We start from the raw sequence: 17,863 nt of genomic DNA, 5'->3' as shown, positions 1-17,863 counted from the left end.
ACAGGCGATGAAACATAGGCGCATCACTTCGAACCGAAAACAAAATGGCTATCCATGGAATGGCGCCACACCACCTCTCCACCGAAGAAAAAGTTCAAGGCTGTACCCTGAGTCGGTAAAGTCATGGCGAAAGTCTTCTGGGGCTCTGATGGGGTTATTCTGTTTGATGTTCTCCGTTATAGTGCAACGATCAACTCTGAAGCGTATTCTGTTACCCTCAGGATACTGAAGAAGCGATCTCAACGTGTTTGTCGCCACAAAAATGAAATAAATTTCTCCTTCTCCATGACAACGCAAGACGTCACACAAGCCTGTGCGCCCTAGAGGAGCTCACAAAACTTCATTAGACTGTTCTTCCTCACCTGCCCTACAGCCTGGATCCCGCACGTTCTGACCTCCCTGTGTCTGATCCCGTGGAGGATGCAATGTACAGGAAGCAGAATATGGATGATGAGGACGTTATTGATGCAGCAAGACGTTGCCTCTGACATCGACCAGTAGGGTATACAGGTCCTCCCAGTAAGCTGATGTAAGGACGTCACCGTGAACGGAAATTATGTTGAAAAATAAGACATTTTTGGTAAAAGAGTGGGGGATAATATGGTGTATTGGAATCTCGAATAAAATCAATCTGCTTTCAGAAAAAGACAATACCAGCAGTGAAAGCTTACATTGTATGAGTAATCAAACTATTGAATCTGGCTCCGGCGAACAGATAATTATTGATGTTGAGACTACAAACAGGTGAAAAGATGTGATTTTAATGAAGACTTCGCCGTAACTGACACTAAAAAATGATGATGAAGTTAGTAATCATGACGAAATTACTAAGTCATAACGCACTGCTGATGGGTGTAACTTCGATTCCTCTTCATTCAATGTTGCACATTGGCCAGTACTGAAACATCCCCTTAGAAAAATTTATGAATTACTGCGCTTGGATACATCTTATGTTTTTTGATTTTCAAGCAGCTGAGCAGAACTGAACATACTCAGACATTTCGCTCTTTACTTATCCTGGTCAACACTAAACTGACACACAATATTTTTAGCGCAATGCAATCTGACTTTCAATAATCCCTACAAAAGAATGGCCCTGACTAACAATAACCTATACCTTTCATGAATCACTTACAAAAATCTTTGTCACTCGAAGTACTGCAATACAACGAGCTCCAGCACTGCCAGCTAAATAAAAGCTTCTAACTACTGAAGTCACTAACTACTGACTGGCATACTTAGCAAATGAAAGATTTTTATAGAAAACAAACAATTTATTTACCTTAATAGTGTTGAAAAGTCATTATTATATATATATATATATATATATATATATATATATATATATATATATATATATATATATATATATATATATATATCAGTTCATGACATCCAGTCTTCCAAATTTATTGTCTCTGATGAACACAACGTCCAGATCATCCGCTCTCAAAACTCCACCATCTCTCTCCCCACATGCATCACTGCTGGCGGCTCACCTCCAACTGCGCAACGCTACGCGCTGTTCGCATCCAACTGCCCAACACTACAATAGCAAATATTCCAACCATGCAAACCAGCCACAGACTTCACACAGCACAGTCAGTGATTTTCATATAGAGTCCTATGAGACGTTACCGACATAAAAACCTAAACATCCTACTTACAGTACCTGTTCCAGAGCACAGGTCTATCAGAATAGTGACTACTGAAGAGAGTAGTGAAGTATATCAAAACAATATGGGACCTTTTGAATCTATAGAAAGACCAGGTGAACACACTAAAGGGCTAGATCGTTTAATTTCATCGCGGTTTTTGCCATACTTGAACGACTAAATATTTAAGGAAATGGATGTTATATTCACCGTCAACAAATAAAACGTACTGTATTTGCTGCTGATAATGTGCCTCTGAAGGCGACACCAACAAAAATAAATTTATTTCTGGCATCCGCCAGCGGTGGAAATTGAATCCAAAGATATCAAAGCACGAATCATCACCTGAGCATCTTTCAAATTTAGAAACAACACTTTCTACCGGCTTGAAACTTAATGAAACCATTGACAAAAATAATCAGAAGATTGTTAATGGTGAGAAGAAGGAAAGACAAAACATTTTACATTGCCTTTTAAATATTGCATTATTTTTAGCCCAGCAAAACTACGCTTTCTAATGTCATCCTGAAGATGTTTCATCAAAAAATAGAGGAAGTTTCTTAGAAAGGATGTAGTTGATGGCAAAATAAGATCCAGTACTGGCAGGGCGTTATAGTTACGTAGACTTCTGCGGCCAGTCAGTCGACATAAAAGTTTTCTGGGTAGGGTACCGCGTCATAATGTAAATTTTCTCCAGCAGCAGTACTTTTGCGTTATGACGCAGTACCCAACCCAGAAAACTTTCATGTCAGCTGACAGGGCGTTGTTTAAAAATTGAAAGAGTCTGCTTGTGGGTCCAAGAGAGTATTTTCTCATTTGTCAAAAGGGATATAAAATGAATTTTTCATTTTGGGCACACATCTTAAGGAAAAAATATTGCAGGTTTAAAAAGGCTAAATATTATGGAATGATTTTTGGCAGCACTCCCAATGAAAGCAGAACTGATCAAACAACTTAGATAATTATATACGGCCATATAGAAAACAACTACGTGGAAGTTCAAAAATTCTTCTTTAGGTTTTTTATACCAGAAAAGACTGCAGAGGATATGTCAAAGGATATTTGGTAGCAGCTAGCAGGAGATGGCCTGGGAATTGTGTTGCGCAGTACTCAAGGTTATGATAATGCCGCGTCAATGTCAGGTGTACATTGAAGAGTACAACGAAAAATTAGAGCAGTCAGTCCAAAAGCTCTGTTCAGTCTTTCTGCAGTTCATGAATTCTCATGTTTTCCCTCTTAGCATCACCCGTTTTGGAACTGTAGGGCAGTTACATTCTTTCTACTCGCCTTCAGCATATTGATGGTGATTACTTTTAAAACAAGAAAGTGTGAAATGATTGATATTCAATGGATCGCTCATTACAATTCAGTTAAAGACTAAAAGAAACCCTGGAAACAATTGTGATTACTCTGGAAGATATGCGAAATCTGTCCGAAGCAAACATTGACACTAGATCTACTGCAAGCTTCCTCATTCAAGCTATAAGTTATATGTGATAATACTGAAGGAAGCAAAATTAGTCCACCTTATCTACAGTCTCCAAAAATGACTTTGGATAAAGGACTCAACTATTAAAAACCCTGACTACGTTTTTAATGACAGAACCAATTACCATCATAGACAATGCTTTCACTTTCGGAACTAAAAATTGAAATGATGTGATCATTAACATTGAAATATGAGGAAGAAGGGCAAATAAAATGATGCCGGGGGAACTAGCCCATAGTGTTGGATTATAGATTCAAGAAAAGTTAGCCACTCAATATTTGAGTGCACATACCGATTTATACAAGAATTGTCACGATACACGGCCATGAAGGAAATTACCAAAATTTTCCAAATAGTTGAAACAGAATTTATACATGAAGCTTCCGACGATGCTTTGGCTATAGCACTGGAGAATCTAATAGAAACTGACTACCAGTTTGATACGGAGCACACGCTGCAAGAAATAAAATGGTATCGTAGGCATCAATATGCCACAGATACTAGTGTGGACATTGTTGCTAAATGAACAGACTGGGAAATCCTCTCTCTCTCTCTCTCTCTCTCTCTCTCTCTCTCTCTCTCTCTCTCTTGGAACTGTAGAGCAGTTACATTTGTTCTACTTGCCTTCATTTTAATTTCTGACTTTCCCGATGGATTTTTCAATAACTTTATTTCATACAAACCTTGTCCTGATAATAACCTCCTACCTCCATGTCTGTGTACTTAACCTCCTCTTTCCTCTCTCTGTCAATCACCCCCTCCCCCTCTCAGTGTCCTTAACCATCTGAAAGTTCAGTGGAGTGTCGTGCAAAAATTTGAAGTTAATCTGTCAAGATCTTTTCGTGAGTTTTGGTGACAAAATTTCCTCATTATATACTGTATATGTATTTATGTATATAATATATTTGAAAAATAGCCTATGTCTGTCTGAATGTTCTTTAGAGTATTGTGTAACAACTGAAAGAAAATTGGTCAAGAACTTTTCGAGATTTGTTGTGACTATGCATCCATTTATATATTACGTATAAATGTATATATTATATGTATTATAAAACTATACACCTTGTGTCCTTTTGAACGTTCATTGGAGTGTTGATAATGACGTTTCCACTTCACATATTTTATATAGATTTATATATTATATACATAACTTTCAAAGTGATTTTTCGTTGTGAAAACTTGTCACAGCAGAACTGTCAAACTGAATGCAATTTTTTTGTAATTTTGTTTACCAAATGTACCATTACCATTCACAGTTACGAACACAACGGGAAAATCAGCCATATCAGTCGAGTCGTTCTCAAGTGGTGATCTTTCACAATTCATTTTAATTTCTGACTTTCCTGGTGGATTTTTCAAAAACTTTATTTCATACAAACTTTGTCCTGATAATAATGAACACAACAAAGAAGAAAACAAAGAGATTAGTCAAGCTGTTCTCAGGTGATAATCTTTCGTATGTGCGGCAATTGATTTTTATTTACCTAGATGGGACTTCAGTGACTGATTACCCTGTATATCACTTATAATGCTATACTCTGCCCATGATAACATCAGATAATGAAAAGACTAATGAAGCTCTTTGGTTTAGGTTTATTCAACAGTGAGCTAATGGAAATGCAGTAAGTGGCCTGATGTTTCAGAAGAAGACACATTTATTTCGAAAATGGCTGGATCTGTAGGGGATCATCTGCAGTGAAAAGTTATTCGCTTACAGTGGGAAAAAAAAAACACACACACACAAATCTGTCACTAGATCAAATGCAGTTACAGAATGCTTCTGATTTATACGTTAGCCTCTATGAATGAACCTTCCACTCCAGGTTATAAGAAATCAAAACACAGAGTAAAGCTTCAAGCTTGCAGTCAGCGCCTCTGGAGATCATAAACTGTCTCTTTTGTTTATTGGTAAGTCTGCCAAGAGCATTTCAAAATATACAGATGTCAGGCTTACTAACATTGTATTAAAATCAAAAAGTATGTGGCTGGACATCTCGAGTTTTGAGGGGCAGTTTTTTTGGCACATTTGTCCCAGAAACAAGATAAATACTGCTTAACAAGCAACCAATTACTACTGAAGGCAGTACTTAACAACGCACCATACCACACCAAAGCTGAATAATTTCATAGTGGAGACATTTACGCAATTTTTTTTAACTCTCATTACTACCAGCCTTAGCCAACCAATGGACTAAGGAACGCTGATATGTCTAAAAAATGTATTGGTGTAAGTTGTTGCAATCCCTTCTGCACACTATAGAAAATGAACCCCAACTGTCCAACCAACAAAGGAAAACTAAGAGATTTTGTGTGGTGGTAGGAGGGAGTGTCACGAATAACATATGAAAAACACCCAATGGCAGTATGTGAGCAGGAGGTTTGGGAGGCAGGACGGGACTTTAGGCACTTTTTTGGGTTTTTCTTGAGTATCTCAATTACTGTAGTTTGTCATGAAAATGTTTTCCAATATAAAATTAAACTATAATAAATTCCCTATGAAAAAGATCTTATTCATTTTGTTCTTTAGGAATAATAATTTCTCCATTGCAGGGGATGAAAAAATCGAAGTTATTAAAACATTGTAAAATGGTGGAAGGGGTGAGGGTACAGGGTACCAACATGAGGATCTGGTCTGGCACTTCCCTCCTTCATAGATCTGCAAACTGAAAAGTGAGAAGGTACTTCTCCATTCTACCTACCCCACTACATAACAGGAAACAACTGCAAGGTGTTTCACAAAGTTACACCAACTCTCAACAGTGCACTTACGAATCATTGGCGACACAGTGTCAAATATCCCTGCGGAAGAGAGAAGGGGGTCAGATATGAATTACTAATAATACTAAAGCATATGGACAGAATCTATGTAAATCTGTGCACACTCTTCTACACTATTATAGGGGAAATCAATCCTTATTCATTCTGTATGGCAGCCATAGCATTGTTCCAGGAAAGTCAACTTTCCCCACTGCAAGTGCCACATTTCCTGTTCTACTCTCTTATGTAAGTAGACAAAATTATTTCACTGAGCGCATGTTTATGTAGTGTTTATTTTCAGTTTATTAAATGAGTACCTATTTGCAGCTGTTATGTGAGCTTTGATGTAAAATATGTTTCCATAAACAGTTGCTGGAAATTGCCTAACTTGTTAGTGAAATGTTGTCAGCAACCTCTTTAGCGTGGGGGAGAAAGGGACTGCATTGTTAAATGTGACATTTTGCTACTGTCTGTCATTGACAGTGTATCTTACAGCCGTGCAGTTATGTTGTAGTAAATTAATGAATGACCAGAAAGTTACTGAAGTACTCACAGTATTAATTGTAGTACTGGTAGACTACATAAATCTCTTCCATTCAGGAACTGCTAATAATTGTAGAGTGGGCTGCCTTGAGTAAGCCACACCTACAGCCTATATTCCAAGGTGGTTGTGAATACATCTGATGGAACTGGACTGAGAATGTTGAGATCTAGGAGAGCAATTTGCTGTAATGCATTGCTTCACTTAATGCTGAAACATCTGAAGTTCCATAACACCTATGAGACCCATTTAGCTGGCAGAGACAATTTAAGCCTCTGGGTCACTTCAGATGTTGGAATGATGCATTTGATACCCCTCATACTGTGAAAATTACTGAAACCAGTGACAATGGAGAAAACAAAATACATATCGCGGCATGGAACAATTGGGACAGGCTCTTCAGTGTGGTAGGCAGTTGAAAGCTCCAGATGCTGAACTTTTTTTTTATAAGAGCTTACATAACAACTGCAAATAGGTGTTCATTTAATAAATCCACTATATAAACACAAGCTCAGTGAAGCCATTTTGTCTACTCAGTTAAGAGAAGTGGACAGGAAATGCTGGGAAGGTATATGAAACGCGGGACTTAGGGAAAGCAGGAAAGATGTGGACGGGGCCTAATGAGTTACTGTTGGTTGCACAGAAAACACGTACATTATTATTAAAAACAAAACTCTCAAAAGCCATTTTTAAAGATTTTACTACACTGGTGGCTGAAAGCCTTATTAGAAGAATTGCAAGCTATTGTTGGCTGTAGGACACAAGCAATGTTACACACAATCAACAGCTGAAGGTCTGATTACGAAGGTTGAAAATTATTTGTGGGCTGAAGGCCACAACCAATTTCAGAATACACAAGGGCTGAAGGCCTGAATTACAAATAAGGTGGACAATTACACTTTATAAATACTAAAACCCTTTCTAGTAATCTTAATAACTTGAAACAAGCCATAGTGATGGCTGAAGGCCTTACTAAAACAGGACTGAAGGCCACAAGCAATGTTACAAACAATTAATGGCTGAAGGCCTGATTAAGAAAGGATTCAAAATTACTGGGGGCTGAAGATCACAAGCAGTTTTCAGAATACTCAATGGCTGAAGGCCTGAATTACAAGTAAGGAAGGCAGTTGCATGTTAAAATACTACAACCTTTTTAAAAAAAATCTTATCGAACTGTAACAGACTATAGTGATGGCTGCAGGCCTTATTAAGAGAAAATTGAAAATAATTTGCTGGTTGAAGGCCACAAGCAGTGTTACACAATTAATGGCTGAAGGCCGGAATTACAAGTGGTGAAGGCAATAACATGTTAAAACATTAGAGTAAATTTTAAACAATTATGACAACTTGCCCAAATAAGATGGAGTGATCCACAGACAGTGCTCCCTGGATCAACCTGAGGAAGGTGAAGCAGGCTGTTTAAGCAGTGAGACAGGCAACCAAGAGTTGTATTCAAGTAACAGGGGTAGCTTGAGCACCGACCACCCATCTAACCAATCCGCCTAACATCCGATCACCAGTACAACGACAGAATATTTGTAGGCAATGGGGAAGAGATGGACAGCACCACATCTTCAGAAACACACCCAAGGCCAAAGGAAACACTAGAACCCAGGTAGACCTCCCAAAGACATATGCACACTACAATTCAAGAGGCTATCGAATTACATGATGTGTCGGGCAGCATCAACGCAACGAGGAAAGGTACACCGCTGGAAAAGTACACTAACCTCCAGGGCAGGCAGCTGGGGCATTAGCGGCCACAAGGCAGAAAATACCGCTAATTGCACTTCTCTAATAATAATAATACTAAATCCAGACTAACATCAAGGAGTAGGAGGCAGCTAATAGCTTCCACCAACCAGACAGACTCTACTTGTTGGTTGGTCTCACCAACCCTGGGAGCAGCAACACGCAAACAACAGAGAGACCTCAAACAGTGGAGGTTTCAGTACTGGACACAGTTCACTCAACTTCAAATGTCCTGGTTTCAGTCGTTGGCTATAGCAGTCCCGGACTGCCCTCACGGTGCAGACATCCGTGCTGCTCCATCCAAAACTGAACTACCGACACCAGAACACAGGCAGCATTTAAATAACTGGACTTTAAAAACCACACAAGATATATACAGATTTGTTTAGACAATTCCACAATGTCTCAAACAATACTAAAACCAGTCACTGTGAAAAAACATGTACGAATTATAAGTCGGCACACACAGAGAGAAGCCATAAGTGGTGGGAAAACCAAATGCATATCATCCGCTGCAACAACCAACTGAACGACCAACCAATGGTCATCTCCACTCAATTCTTGCATGGAAAAGATCTCAGTATAAATGGTCAACTAACAACTTATTGCCATGAGGGCACTGCAACGGTTGGACTCTCTCCCTCTCTCTCTCTCTCTCTCTCTCTCTCTCTCTCTCTCTCACACACACACACACACACACACACACACACACACACAGGTGAATCTGGTCCTTGATGTGGTCGTGCACTCTTGCGACCACATCCTTCCATCAGACAGTGCATGTGTGTCACCAACGGTCGGGCAAGTACTGGCTGTCCGGCCCTCACTGCTGCTCTATCGCAACTCAACTCCCCTCAAAACACAACAACCAGGAAATACTAGAGGCGACTCCAAAGATGGTACCACAGGATGCCCTATCAATAAGCACTGCTGTTGCCACTCATGGACAGACAAGATGAGCAAATATAGTTGCGCCAATGAATACACTAAGAAAACCAGACACCACGATCGCTATTACAAGATGCCAAGCTATCAAAGGCATCAAAGCGAGCTGCAAACAGCTCAGTATAGTCTGTCTGCAATATGAAAAGCAAGTAGTGCTCGAAAGAATGCTACAGCCACCATACATGATGGCTAAAAATCAATTTCACTTCTAGCAGTGTACAACAGTGTGCACAGATTTATGTAGCTTCTTTACATAAGTTTATCTTGTATTAGTATTATTAGTAACTGATATCTGTACTCTATGCAGGGTTAATGCAATTTGTGGCAATCAACAACCCCCCCCCCCCCCCCCCACACACACACACAGCACAACTGCACATTGCATGAGTCATAATCTGTTCTGTTGAGAGATGGCATACCTGGATAGATAGAGTTGAAAAACATCCACTCACTCTTCAGTCTGCAGCCCTATGAATGAGGGAAATGCAAGACCACAACCCAGCAACCTACCTTTCCTCGCACTACTACCCTCCACCCCCAACCCCTCAACCTCCACCCCCTCTACCATTTTACACCCACAGAACACAATTTATCTTGGTGCATACATTTAATAATTGTTCTTCACCCACTTCATTTAATTGTAAACAGTAATTTTATATCATCAAAACATTACTTTTAATGTAAATTTAATGTTGTTGTTGTTGTTGTTGTCTTCAGTCCTGAGTCTGGTTTGATGCATCTCTCCATGCTACTCTATCCTTTGCAAGCTTATTCATCTCCCAGTACTTACTGCAACCTACATCCTTCTGAATCTGCTTAGTGTATTCATCTCTTGGTCTTCCTCTATGATTTTTACCCTCCACACTGCCCTCCAATGCTAAATTTGTGATCCCTTGATGCCTCAGAACATGTCCTACCAAATGGTCTCTTCTTCTTGTCGAGTTGTGCCACAAACTCCTCTTCTCCCTAGTTCTATTCAATACCTCCTCGTTAGTTATGTGATCTACCCATCTAATCTTCAGCATTCTTCTGTAGCACCACATTTCAAAAGCTTCTATTCTCTTCTTGTCCAATCTATTTATCGTCCATGTTTCACTTCCATACATAGCTACACTCCATACAAATACTTTCAGAAATGACTTCGTGACACTTAAATCTATACTCGATGTTAACAAATTTCTCTTCTTCGGAAACACTTTCCTTGCCATTGCCAGTCTACATTTTATATCCTCCCTACTTCAACCATCATCAGTTATTTTGATCTCCAAATAGCAAAACTCCTTTACTACTTTAAGTGTCTCATTTCCTAATAAAATTCCCTCAGCAGCACCCGATTTAATTCGACTGCATTCCATTATCCTCGTTTTGCTTTTGTTGATGTTCATCTTATATCCTCCTTTCAAGGCACTGTCCATTCCGTTCAACTGCTCTTCCAAGTCCTTTGCTGTCTCTGTCATCAGCAAACCTCAAAGTTTTTATTTCTTCTCCATGGATTTTAATACCTACTCCAAACTTTTCTTTTGTTTCCTTTACTTTTTTGCTCAATATACAGACTGAATAACATCGGGGATAGGCTACAACCCTATCTCACTCCCTTCCCAACCACAGCTTCCCTTTCATGTACCTCGACTCTTATAACTGCCATCTGCTTTCTGTAAAAATTGTAAATAGTCTTTCGCTCCCTGTATTTTACCCCTACCACCTTCAGAATTTGAAAGAGAGTATTCCAATCAACATTGTTAAAATCTTTCTCTAAGTCTACAAATGCTAGAAACATTGGTTTGCCTTTCCTTAATCTTTCTTCTAAGATAAGTCGTAGCGACAGTATTGCCTCACGTGTTCCAACATTTCTACGGAATCCAAACTAATCGTCCCTGAGGTTGGCTTCTACCAGTTTTTCCATTCGTCTGTAAAGAATTCGTGTTAGTATTTTGCAGCTGTGACTTATTAAACTGATAGTTCGGTAATTTTCACATCTGTCAACACCTGCTTTCTTTGGGATTGGAATTAATATATTCTTCTTGAAATCTGAGGGTATTTCGCCTGTCTCATACATCTTGCTCACCAGATGGTAGAGTTTTGTCATGACAAGGCCGTCAGTAGGTCTAATGGAATGTTGTCTACTCCCACTGTCTTGTTTCAACTCACATCTTTCAGTGCTCTGTTAATTCTTCATGCAGTATTGTATCTCCCATTTCATCTTCATCTAAATCCTATTCCATTTCCATAATATTGTCCTCAATTACATCGCCCTTGTATAGACCCTCTATATATTCCTTCCACCTTTCTGCTTTCCCTTCTTTACTCAGAACTGGGTTTCCGCCTGAGCTCTTGATATTCATACAAGTGGTTCCCTTTTCTCCAAACGTCTCTTTAATTTTCCTGTAGGCAGTATCTACCTTACCCCTAGTGAGATAAGCCTCTACATCCTTACATCTGTCCTCTAGCCATCCCTGCTTAGCAATTTTGCACTTCCTGCCGATCTCATTTTTGAGACATTTGTATTCCTTTTTGCCTGCTTCATTTACTGCATTTTTATATTTTCTCCTTTCATCAATTAAATTCAATATTTCTTCTGTTACCCAAGGATTTCTACTAGCTCTCATCTTTTTACCTACTTGATCCTCTGCTGCCTTCACTACTTCATCCCTCAGAGCTACCCATTCTTCTTCTACTGTATTTCTTTCCCCCATTCCCGTCAATTGTTCCCTTATGCAGTCCCTGAAACTCTGTACAACCTCTGGTTTAGAATGTTTATCCAGGTCCCATCTCCTTAAATTCCCACCTCTTTGCAGTTTCTTCAGTTTTAATCTACAGTTCATAACCAATAGATTGTGGTCAGAGTCCACATTTGCCCCTGCAAATGTCTTACAATTTAAAACCTGGTTCCTAAATCTCTGTCTTACCATTATATAATCTATCTGCTACCTTCTAGAATCTCCAGGATTCTTCCATGTATACAACCTTCTTTGATGATTCTTGAACCAAGTGTTGGCTATGATTAAGTTATGCTCTGTGCAAAATTCTACTAGATGGCTTCCCCTTTCATTTCTTAGCCCCAATCCATATTCACCTAGTACGTTTCCTTCTCTCCCTTTTCCTACTCTCGAGTTCAAGTCACCTATGACTATTAAATTTTCATCTCCCTTCACTACCTAAATAATTTCTTTTATCTCATCATACATTTCACCAATTTCTTCATCATCTGCAGAGCTAGTTAGCATATAAACTTGTTCTACTGTAGTAGGCGTGGGCTTCGTGTCTACCTTGGCCACTATAATGCATTCACTACGCTGTTTGTAGTAGCTTGCCTGCACTCCTAATTTTTATTCATTATTAAACCTACTCCTGCATTACCCCTATCTGATTTTGTATTTATAACCCTGTATTCACCTGACTAGAAGTCTTGTTCCTCCTGCCACCAAACTTCACTAATTCCCACTATATCTAACTTAAACCTATCCATTTCCCCTTTTAAATTTTCTAACCTACCTGACCAAATAAGGGATCTGACATTCCACGCTCTGATCTTTAGAACGCCAGTTTTCTTTCTCCTGATAACGAAGTCCTCTTGACTACTCCCCGTGCGGAGATCCAAATGGGGGACTATTTTACCTCTGGAATATTTTACCCAAGAGGACACCATCATCATTTAACCATACAGTAAAGCTGCATCCCCTCGGGAAAAATTACAGCTGTAGTTTCACCTTGCTTTCAGCCATTCACAGTACCAGCACAACAAGGGCATTTTGGTTAGTATTTCAAGGCCAGATCAGTAAATCATCCAGACTGTGGCCCCTGCAACTAGTGATAAGGCTGCTGCCCCTCTTCAGGAACCACAAATTTGTCTGGCCTCTAAACAGATACCCCTCCGTTGTGGTTGCACCTATGGTACAGCCATCTGTATCACTGAGGCACACAAGCCTCCCCACCAACAGCAAGGTCTGAAGGTTCTGTGGTTTTTGCTTGCCCTGCAACACGGAAATTATATGTCCTAGAGAAAAACTGAGTAGGATCTATTTTGTAGGAAATTTAATGCTGTTTCATGGGAAACATTTTCGCTAGTATCTGTGGTTTTTGAGTTGAAGAAAAACATAACAGTGCTCTTTAAAAGCCCTCTCACTACCGCACATTCTCATCCCATTTTTAGTAGATTGTTCATGACACTCCCTCCTACCATTGTATTAAATTGGTGACTACATTAATTTTTTCACATATTCAGTTTATTTATCTTCTATATTATGAAAAAGATAGTTACTAATCATCATATAGCAGTGATGTTGAGTTACAGATAAGCACAACAGAAAGACTGTCACAAAATAAGCTTTCGGCCAACAAGGCTTTTGTCAAAACTGAATTACAGACACACTCACGCTACACTACACACACACACACACACACACACACACACACACACACACACACACACACACACACACACACATGACCACAGTCTGTGGCAGCTGAATCCAGACAACAAGCAGCAGCAGCAGCACATGATGGGAGATGCAACTCTTTTGTCTTTTTATTGGGCATATCTGTGACTCAGCAGCTCCGCTATATGGTGAGTATCAACTATTCTTTTCATAATATTGTTACATTCCTTCTGGATTTTCCACTGTTTTGCTCTTCATTGATTGGGCTACAATCAGTAGAAGCTGCCTTGAAAGAAAATTAATTTGAAGGATGTTGTCTACTAGTTTGCAGCTTGGAACCTTTTAAAATCAGAAACATAAAAAAAGTGTTGAGAAATTCTCTTAGAGAACATAATGAAAATGAAAGATGAAAACAAAAATAAACAGTTGTTATATCTCATTCATTTTTCTGAGTGCAAAAATGCAGATGACAGTAAAATTCAAATGTGTTTGAAACAGCACAGTCAGTATGACATAATTGGCAGTGCTATTGTGGAAATGGTAAATATAAAGGAAACAGCAATTCGAGTTATGAAGAGAAAGAGGATGATTTTGGTGGCATCAAAGCAATTCATAGCGATGCAGTCTATTAGCACTGCATTACGTGGAGCACAAGAATGTGACAACCGCAGCTGACGTTATGCTTCTACAAAGATAACTGTAGTACACTCCTAAAAACAGATGTTGTTCACAAAAACAAATAACTATTAATTCTTTTTTCCAAAAATAAAATTTGTACAGTAGTAACAGCTGTACACAAATTCAAATAATAAGTATGTGTTTACAGTACAATGTCTGAGTTTCTACTGGAACATTATTCTGAAAGCAAACTCTAAGTAATATGTTAACTGATAAAATAACTATATTTACTGTAATAATACTGCAAACAGCAAGTTCTGAATCTATATTTAAATAAAAGTTGTCTAAAGTTGTTACTCTTCTTGTAATCAGAGATTTTTTTTCAAATTCAAGCTCTACTCGGAGCAATTACTTCACATTGCTGAGGTGTTACTGTATTGTTAAAAGTAAGTATCAGTACCCAATACTACCTTTACATGCAAAGATTTACCTTTGTTAAGAATGACATGTTGTGTTCTATTTGTTACGTATTCTTCAGTCCAGTCACAAAGCTGATTTTATTGTGTTCCTGACGCAATAGTCACGAACAGTATCAAATTATCCTCTGTAAGTCAGGAAACACTGCTTCATCCATAAGCACCATTATATACTGCTTTCTGGATACTGTGGATGAACAGGGAGAATTGAGTTCCACAAAATAGTTTTTTTTTTTAAAAGAAAAGAAAAAAAGGTTCATGTTGATTCCTATGGAGGAGGTTTTCAGTCTCCAGGAAGGATATCATACATGTTCCAAAAATCTACAAAATGACTTTAAAACATAGGCCCATAGTTTTGTGCATCTTTTTGATGACCCTTCTTGAACTTGTAAAAGATCTGGCTACTTTTCCAATCACTTGCAATGCTTTGATCTTCCAGCCACCTGCAATAAATTGCTGTTCGAAGAGTAGCAAGTTATTTTGCATACTCTTAGAGTATCCATGCAGATACTCTGTTGTGCAATTTAGTCAATTTTCTATTCCACAGACATTGACTCAGGTTTTCTCACTCAGCATAAGTGTACAATTTCTTAGGATTTTTGTCAGATCAGTACACTGAATATTATTTTCATATTTTTTGAATGATTCACATATGTGCCTCCTAGCACTCATTTTGGCTTCATTCAGCTTTTGTTTGTTAGCAAGACTTTAGCTACAATAAATCTGTGGTGAAGTTCTCTTTGTTTTCAAGGCAACTTTTTAACTCAGCTATTGAACTACAGTGGGTTTCTCCCAGGTCTCACATCCCATGTCTCACAACATTGCTGATCACATTTGTGTCTAAAGCATGTTGTACAATACCCTTGAGTCTTGTCCATTTATACTCAACATTTCCATCCCAGATATGAATTTTTGATGCTGACTGCCCCGGTAACCTAAAATTCTTTCATTGTTGCACATTCTATGCAGAATACTCAACATTTCCATCCCAGATATGAATTTTTGATGCTGACTGCCCAGGTAACCTAAAATTCTTTCGTTGTTGCACTTTATATGCAGAGATCTTCCTGCATTTCTACTGAATGTTGTATTCAGTGATACTATAACTCTGTTAGGGTAACTGATTCCTTGTTCCATGTAACCTCTAAAGTCAATTTTCTGATTGTTAAGGTAATTTTTGGATAACAGCACTATGTGAACCCTGAGTCTGATCATCCACCATAATTGCTTGAGGCTGGGAAGATGAAATACTGCCCTATATTACAATATCTGGAAATCTGTGCACAACCTTAGCCAAGTTTTCCCTTAAATGTTTTGCTAATATAGCTCCTGAGACAGAGGATCTACAAAAGTACTATACAACCATCTTTGATCTAACTTTGACTCTTATCTTCACTAAATGTATTTCTCATCTACATTGTATACTAATGTTATTAGATATAACATATCATATCATTTACAGTTATTAAGATTTCCACCACTGCCATCCAGAATCACGTATCACATACTACTACCACTGGTGTTCAGTCTTCCCCCCCCCCCCCCCCCTTGTTATGAAGTGGGGGGAGGTAGGGATGAGGACTAATTTTTGCTGCTCCCGGGTGCCAACTGACTTAAATCTGCCACTGTTTACATCATTTATCATCAACAGTGTACCTTAAGGTAATCATATCTTGACATGTTGCTGCGATTTTTCCTTCTACTACCATTTCAAGTACAGATCACATCAACAATGCAAGCCACAGTATTTTCCTAGTCATGCAATAAAACCATATAATTTAGCAACTGTGGCTATTTCACATCTAAACATTGTTGCTATATACTCTTTTTTTTTCTAAATAGAGAATATTAATTGCAAACAGCTTTTGGGGGGAAATATTTTATTGTAACAAAGACTGAAGAGTTATCATGCCAAATTAAAACAGTATGTGACAATCAACTCAAAACAACATATCTCATTTCTGCATCTAATCTCTGTGATTGACCAATCCAATCATAATCATGCCTACTCAAACCAGTAAATCTACAGTCTCTCTGTGCTTCATCTCCATTACTTCAAACTGATTGGTGATCTTATAGCAGAGATGCCCACTAAAGATACCAAGTTTCATAACTCAGATCTTGAGTAGAAATCTCTGTAACATTATTATGAAAAGGATAGTTGCTACTCACTATATAGCAGAGATGTTGAGTCACAGAGAGGCACAACATAAAGACTGTTGGAAAATGAGTTTTCAGCCAACAAGGCTTTCATCAAAATAAGACAACAAGACACACACACACACACACACACCCACACACACACACACACACACACACACACGCACACACACACACACACACACACATGCGCAAACACAACTCACACACATTCCATCCTGAGTTTTCCATTGTTTATTCTCTGTAACATAATAGATACTGTGCATATGCTAATAGTTTTATTGATTTATAACAATCTGTAAACAAAAATTACTGAATCCTAATAATTCATTAAATGAACTTGTGCTATGTTGTAGCCACCACTGCAGAGCTATGCAAATGGAGAGATCCTTGGCTACCACGTGAACTACCGGCAAGTTTCTGGACCAGGCGGTCAGGGGCAGCAGCTGCAGCGCACTGTCAGGGGTGCACATAGGCTGGAAGTGCTGCTCACTTCCCTGGAACACTACACACGCTATGAGGTTACTGTGCGTGCTTTCAACCAGGTTGGCTCAGGTCCTGCATCACCACCTCATTTTGTCACCACTCTCGAGGGTGGTAGGTAAATATTGCATGGTTTGTGTTTTCTGATGCTTATCATAGTACTTATAAAATAAAGTCAGGTATTATTTGAATGGGGTAACTTAATGCAAACATGAATAGAAGTGAATGATACTCATAATAAATATCAATGTAAGTCACTAGTACAATATCATAAACAAAGGGAATTACACATAATTTCCAGCATGAAGTGTTGCCCAGCTCTCATATATGCAATATATAATATATATTAGTGAGGAAGAAGTCACAGCAAGCAGGCGCTATCTAGGTTTTTAAATTTATTCCATTGCTCTTTGCTGGTTTTTGATGTTCTTGCATACCTAAATGGAGGGTCCATATTTAGTGCAAAACAACAATTTATGGTTACTTATGCCTTCTGCTTTCTTCTTGCCAGTATAACTGCAGAATTATTATCAGAATGCATATTAATTCACTTATTGCTGATATTCAACAATCAAGATTTTATAATCTCATTATGTAAATATGTAAATATA

The 17,863-nt window shown here is 38.5% G+C and overlaps 1 protein-coding gene across 1 annotated transcript in view; it reads left to right on the top strand.

Moving 5' to 3' along the window:
• Positions 1-17,863, top strand: part of LOC126271931 (Down syndrome cell adhesion molecule-like protein Dscam2) — a 1,166,847-nt gene that overhangs the window by 963,382 nt on the left and 185,602 nt on the right. Inside the window, exon 18 of the mRNA XM_049974347.1 lies at positions 17,126-17,366. Coding sequence (XP_049830304.1) covers positions 17,126-17,366 — 241 coding nt within the window. The remainder of the gene's footprint in view (positions 1-17,125; positions 17,367-17,863) is intronic.

Source organism: Schistocerca gregaria, chromosome 5 (genome assembly GCF_023897955.1).
Source record: "Schistocerca gregaria isolate iqSchGreg1 chromosome 5, iqSchGreg1.2, whole genome shotgun sequence".
NCBI classification, from domain to species: domain Eukaryota; kingdom Metazoa; phylum Arthropoda; class Insecta; order Orthoptera; family Acrididae; genus Schistocerca; species Schistocerca gregaria.
Note: the sequence above shows the minus strand (reverse complement) of the source record. Positions and strands in the feature narration are given on the sequence as shown.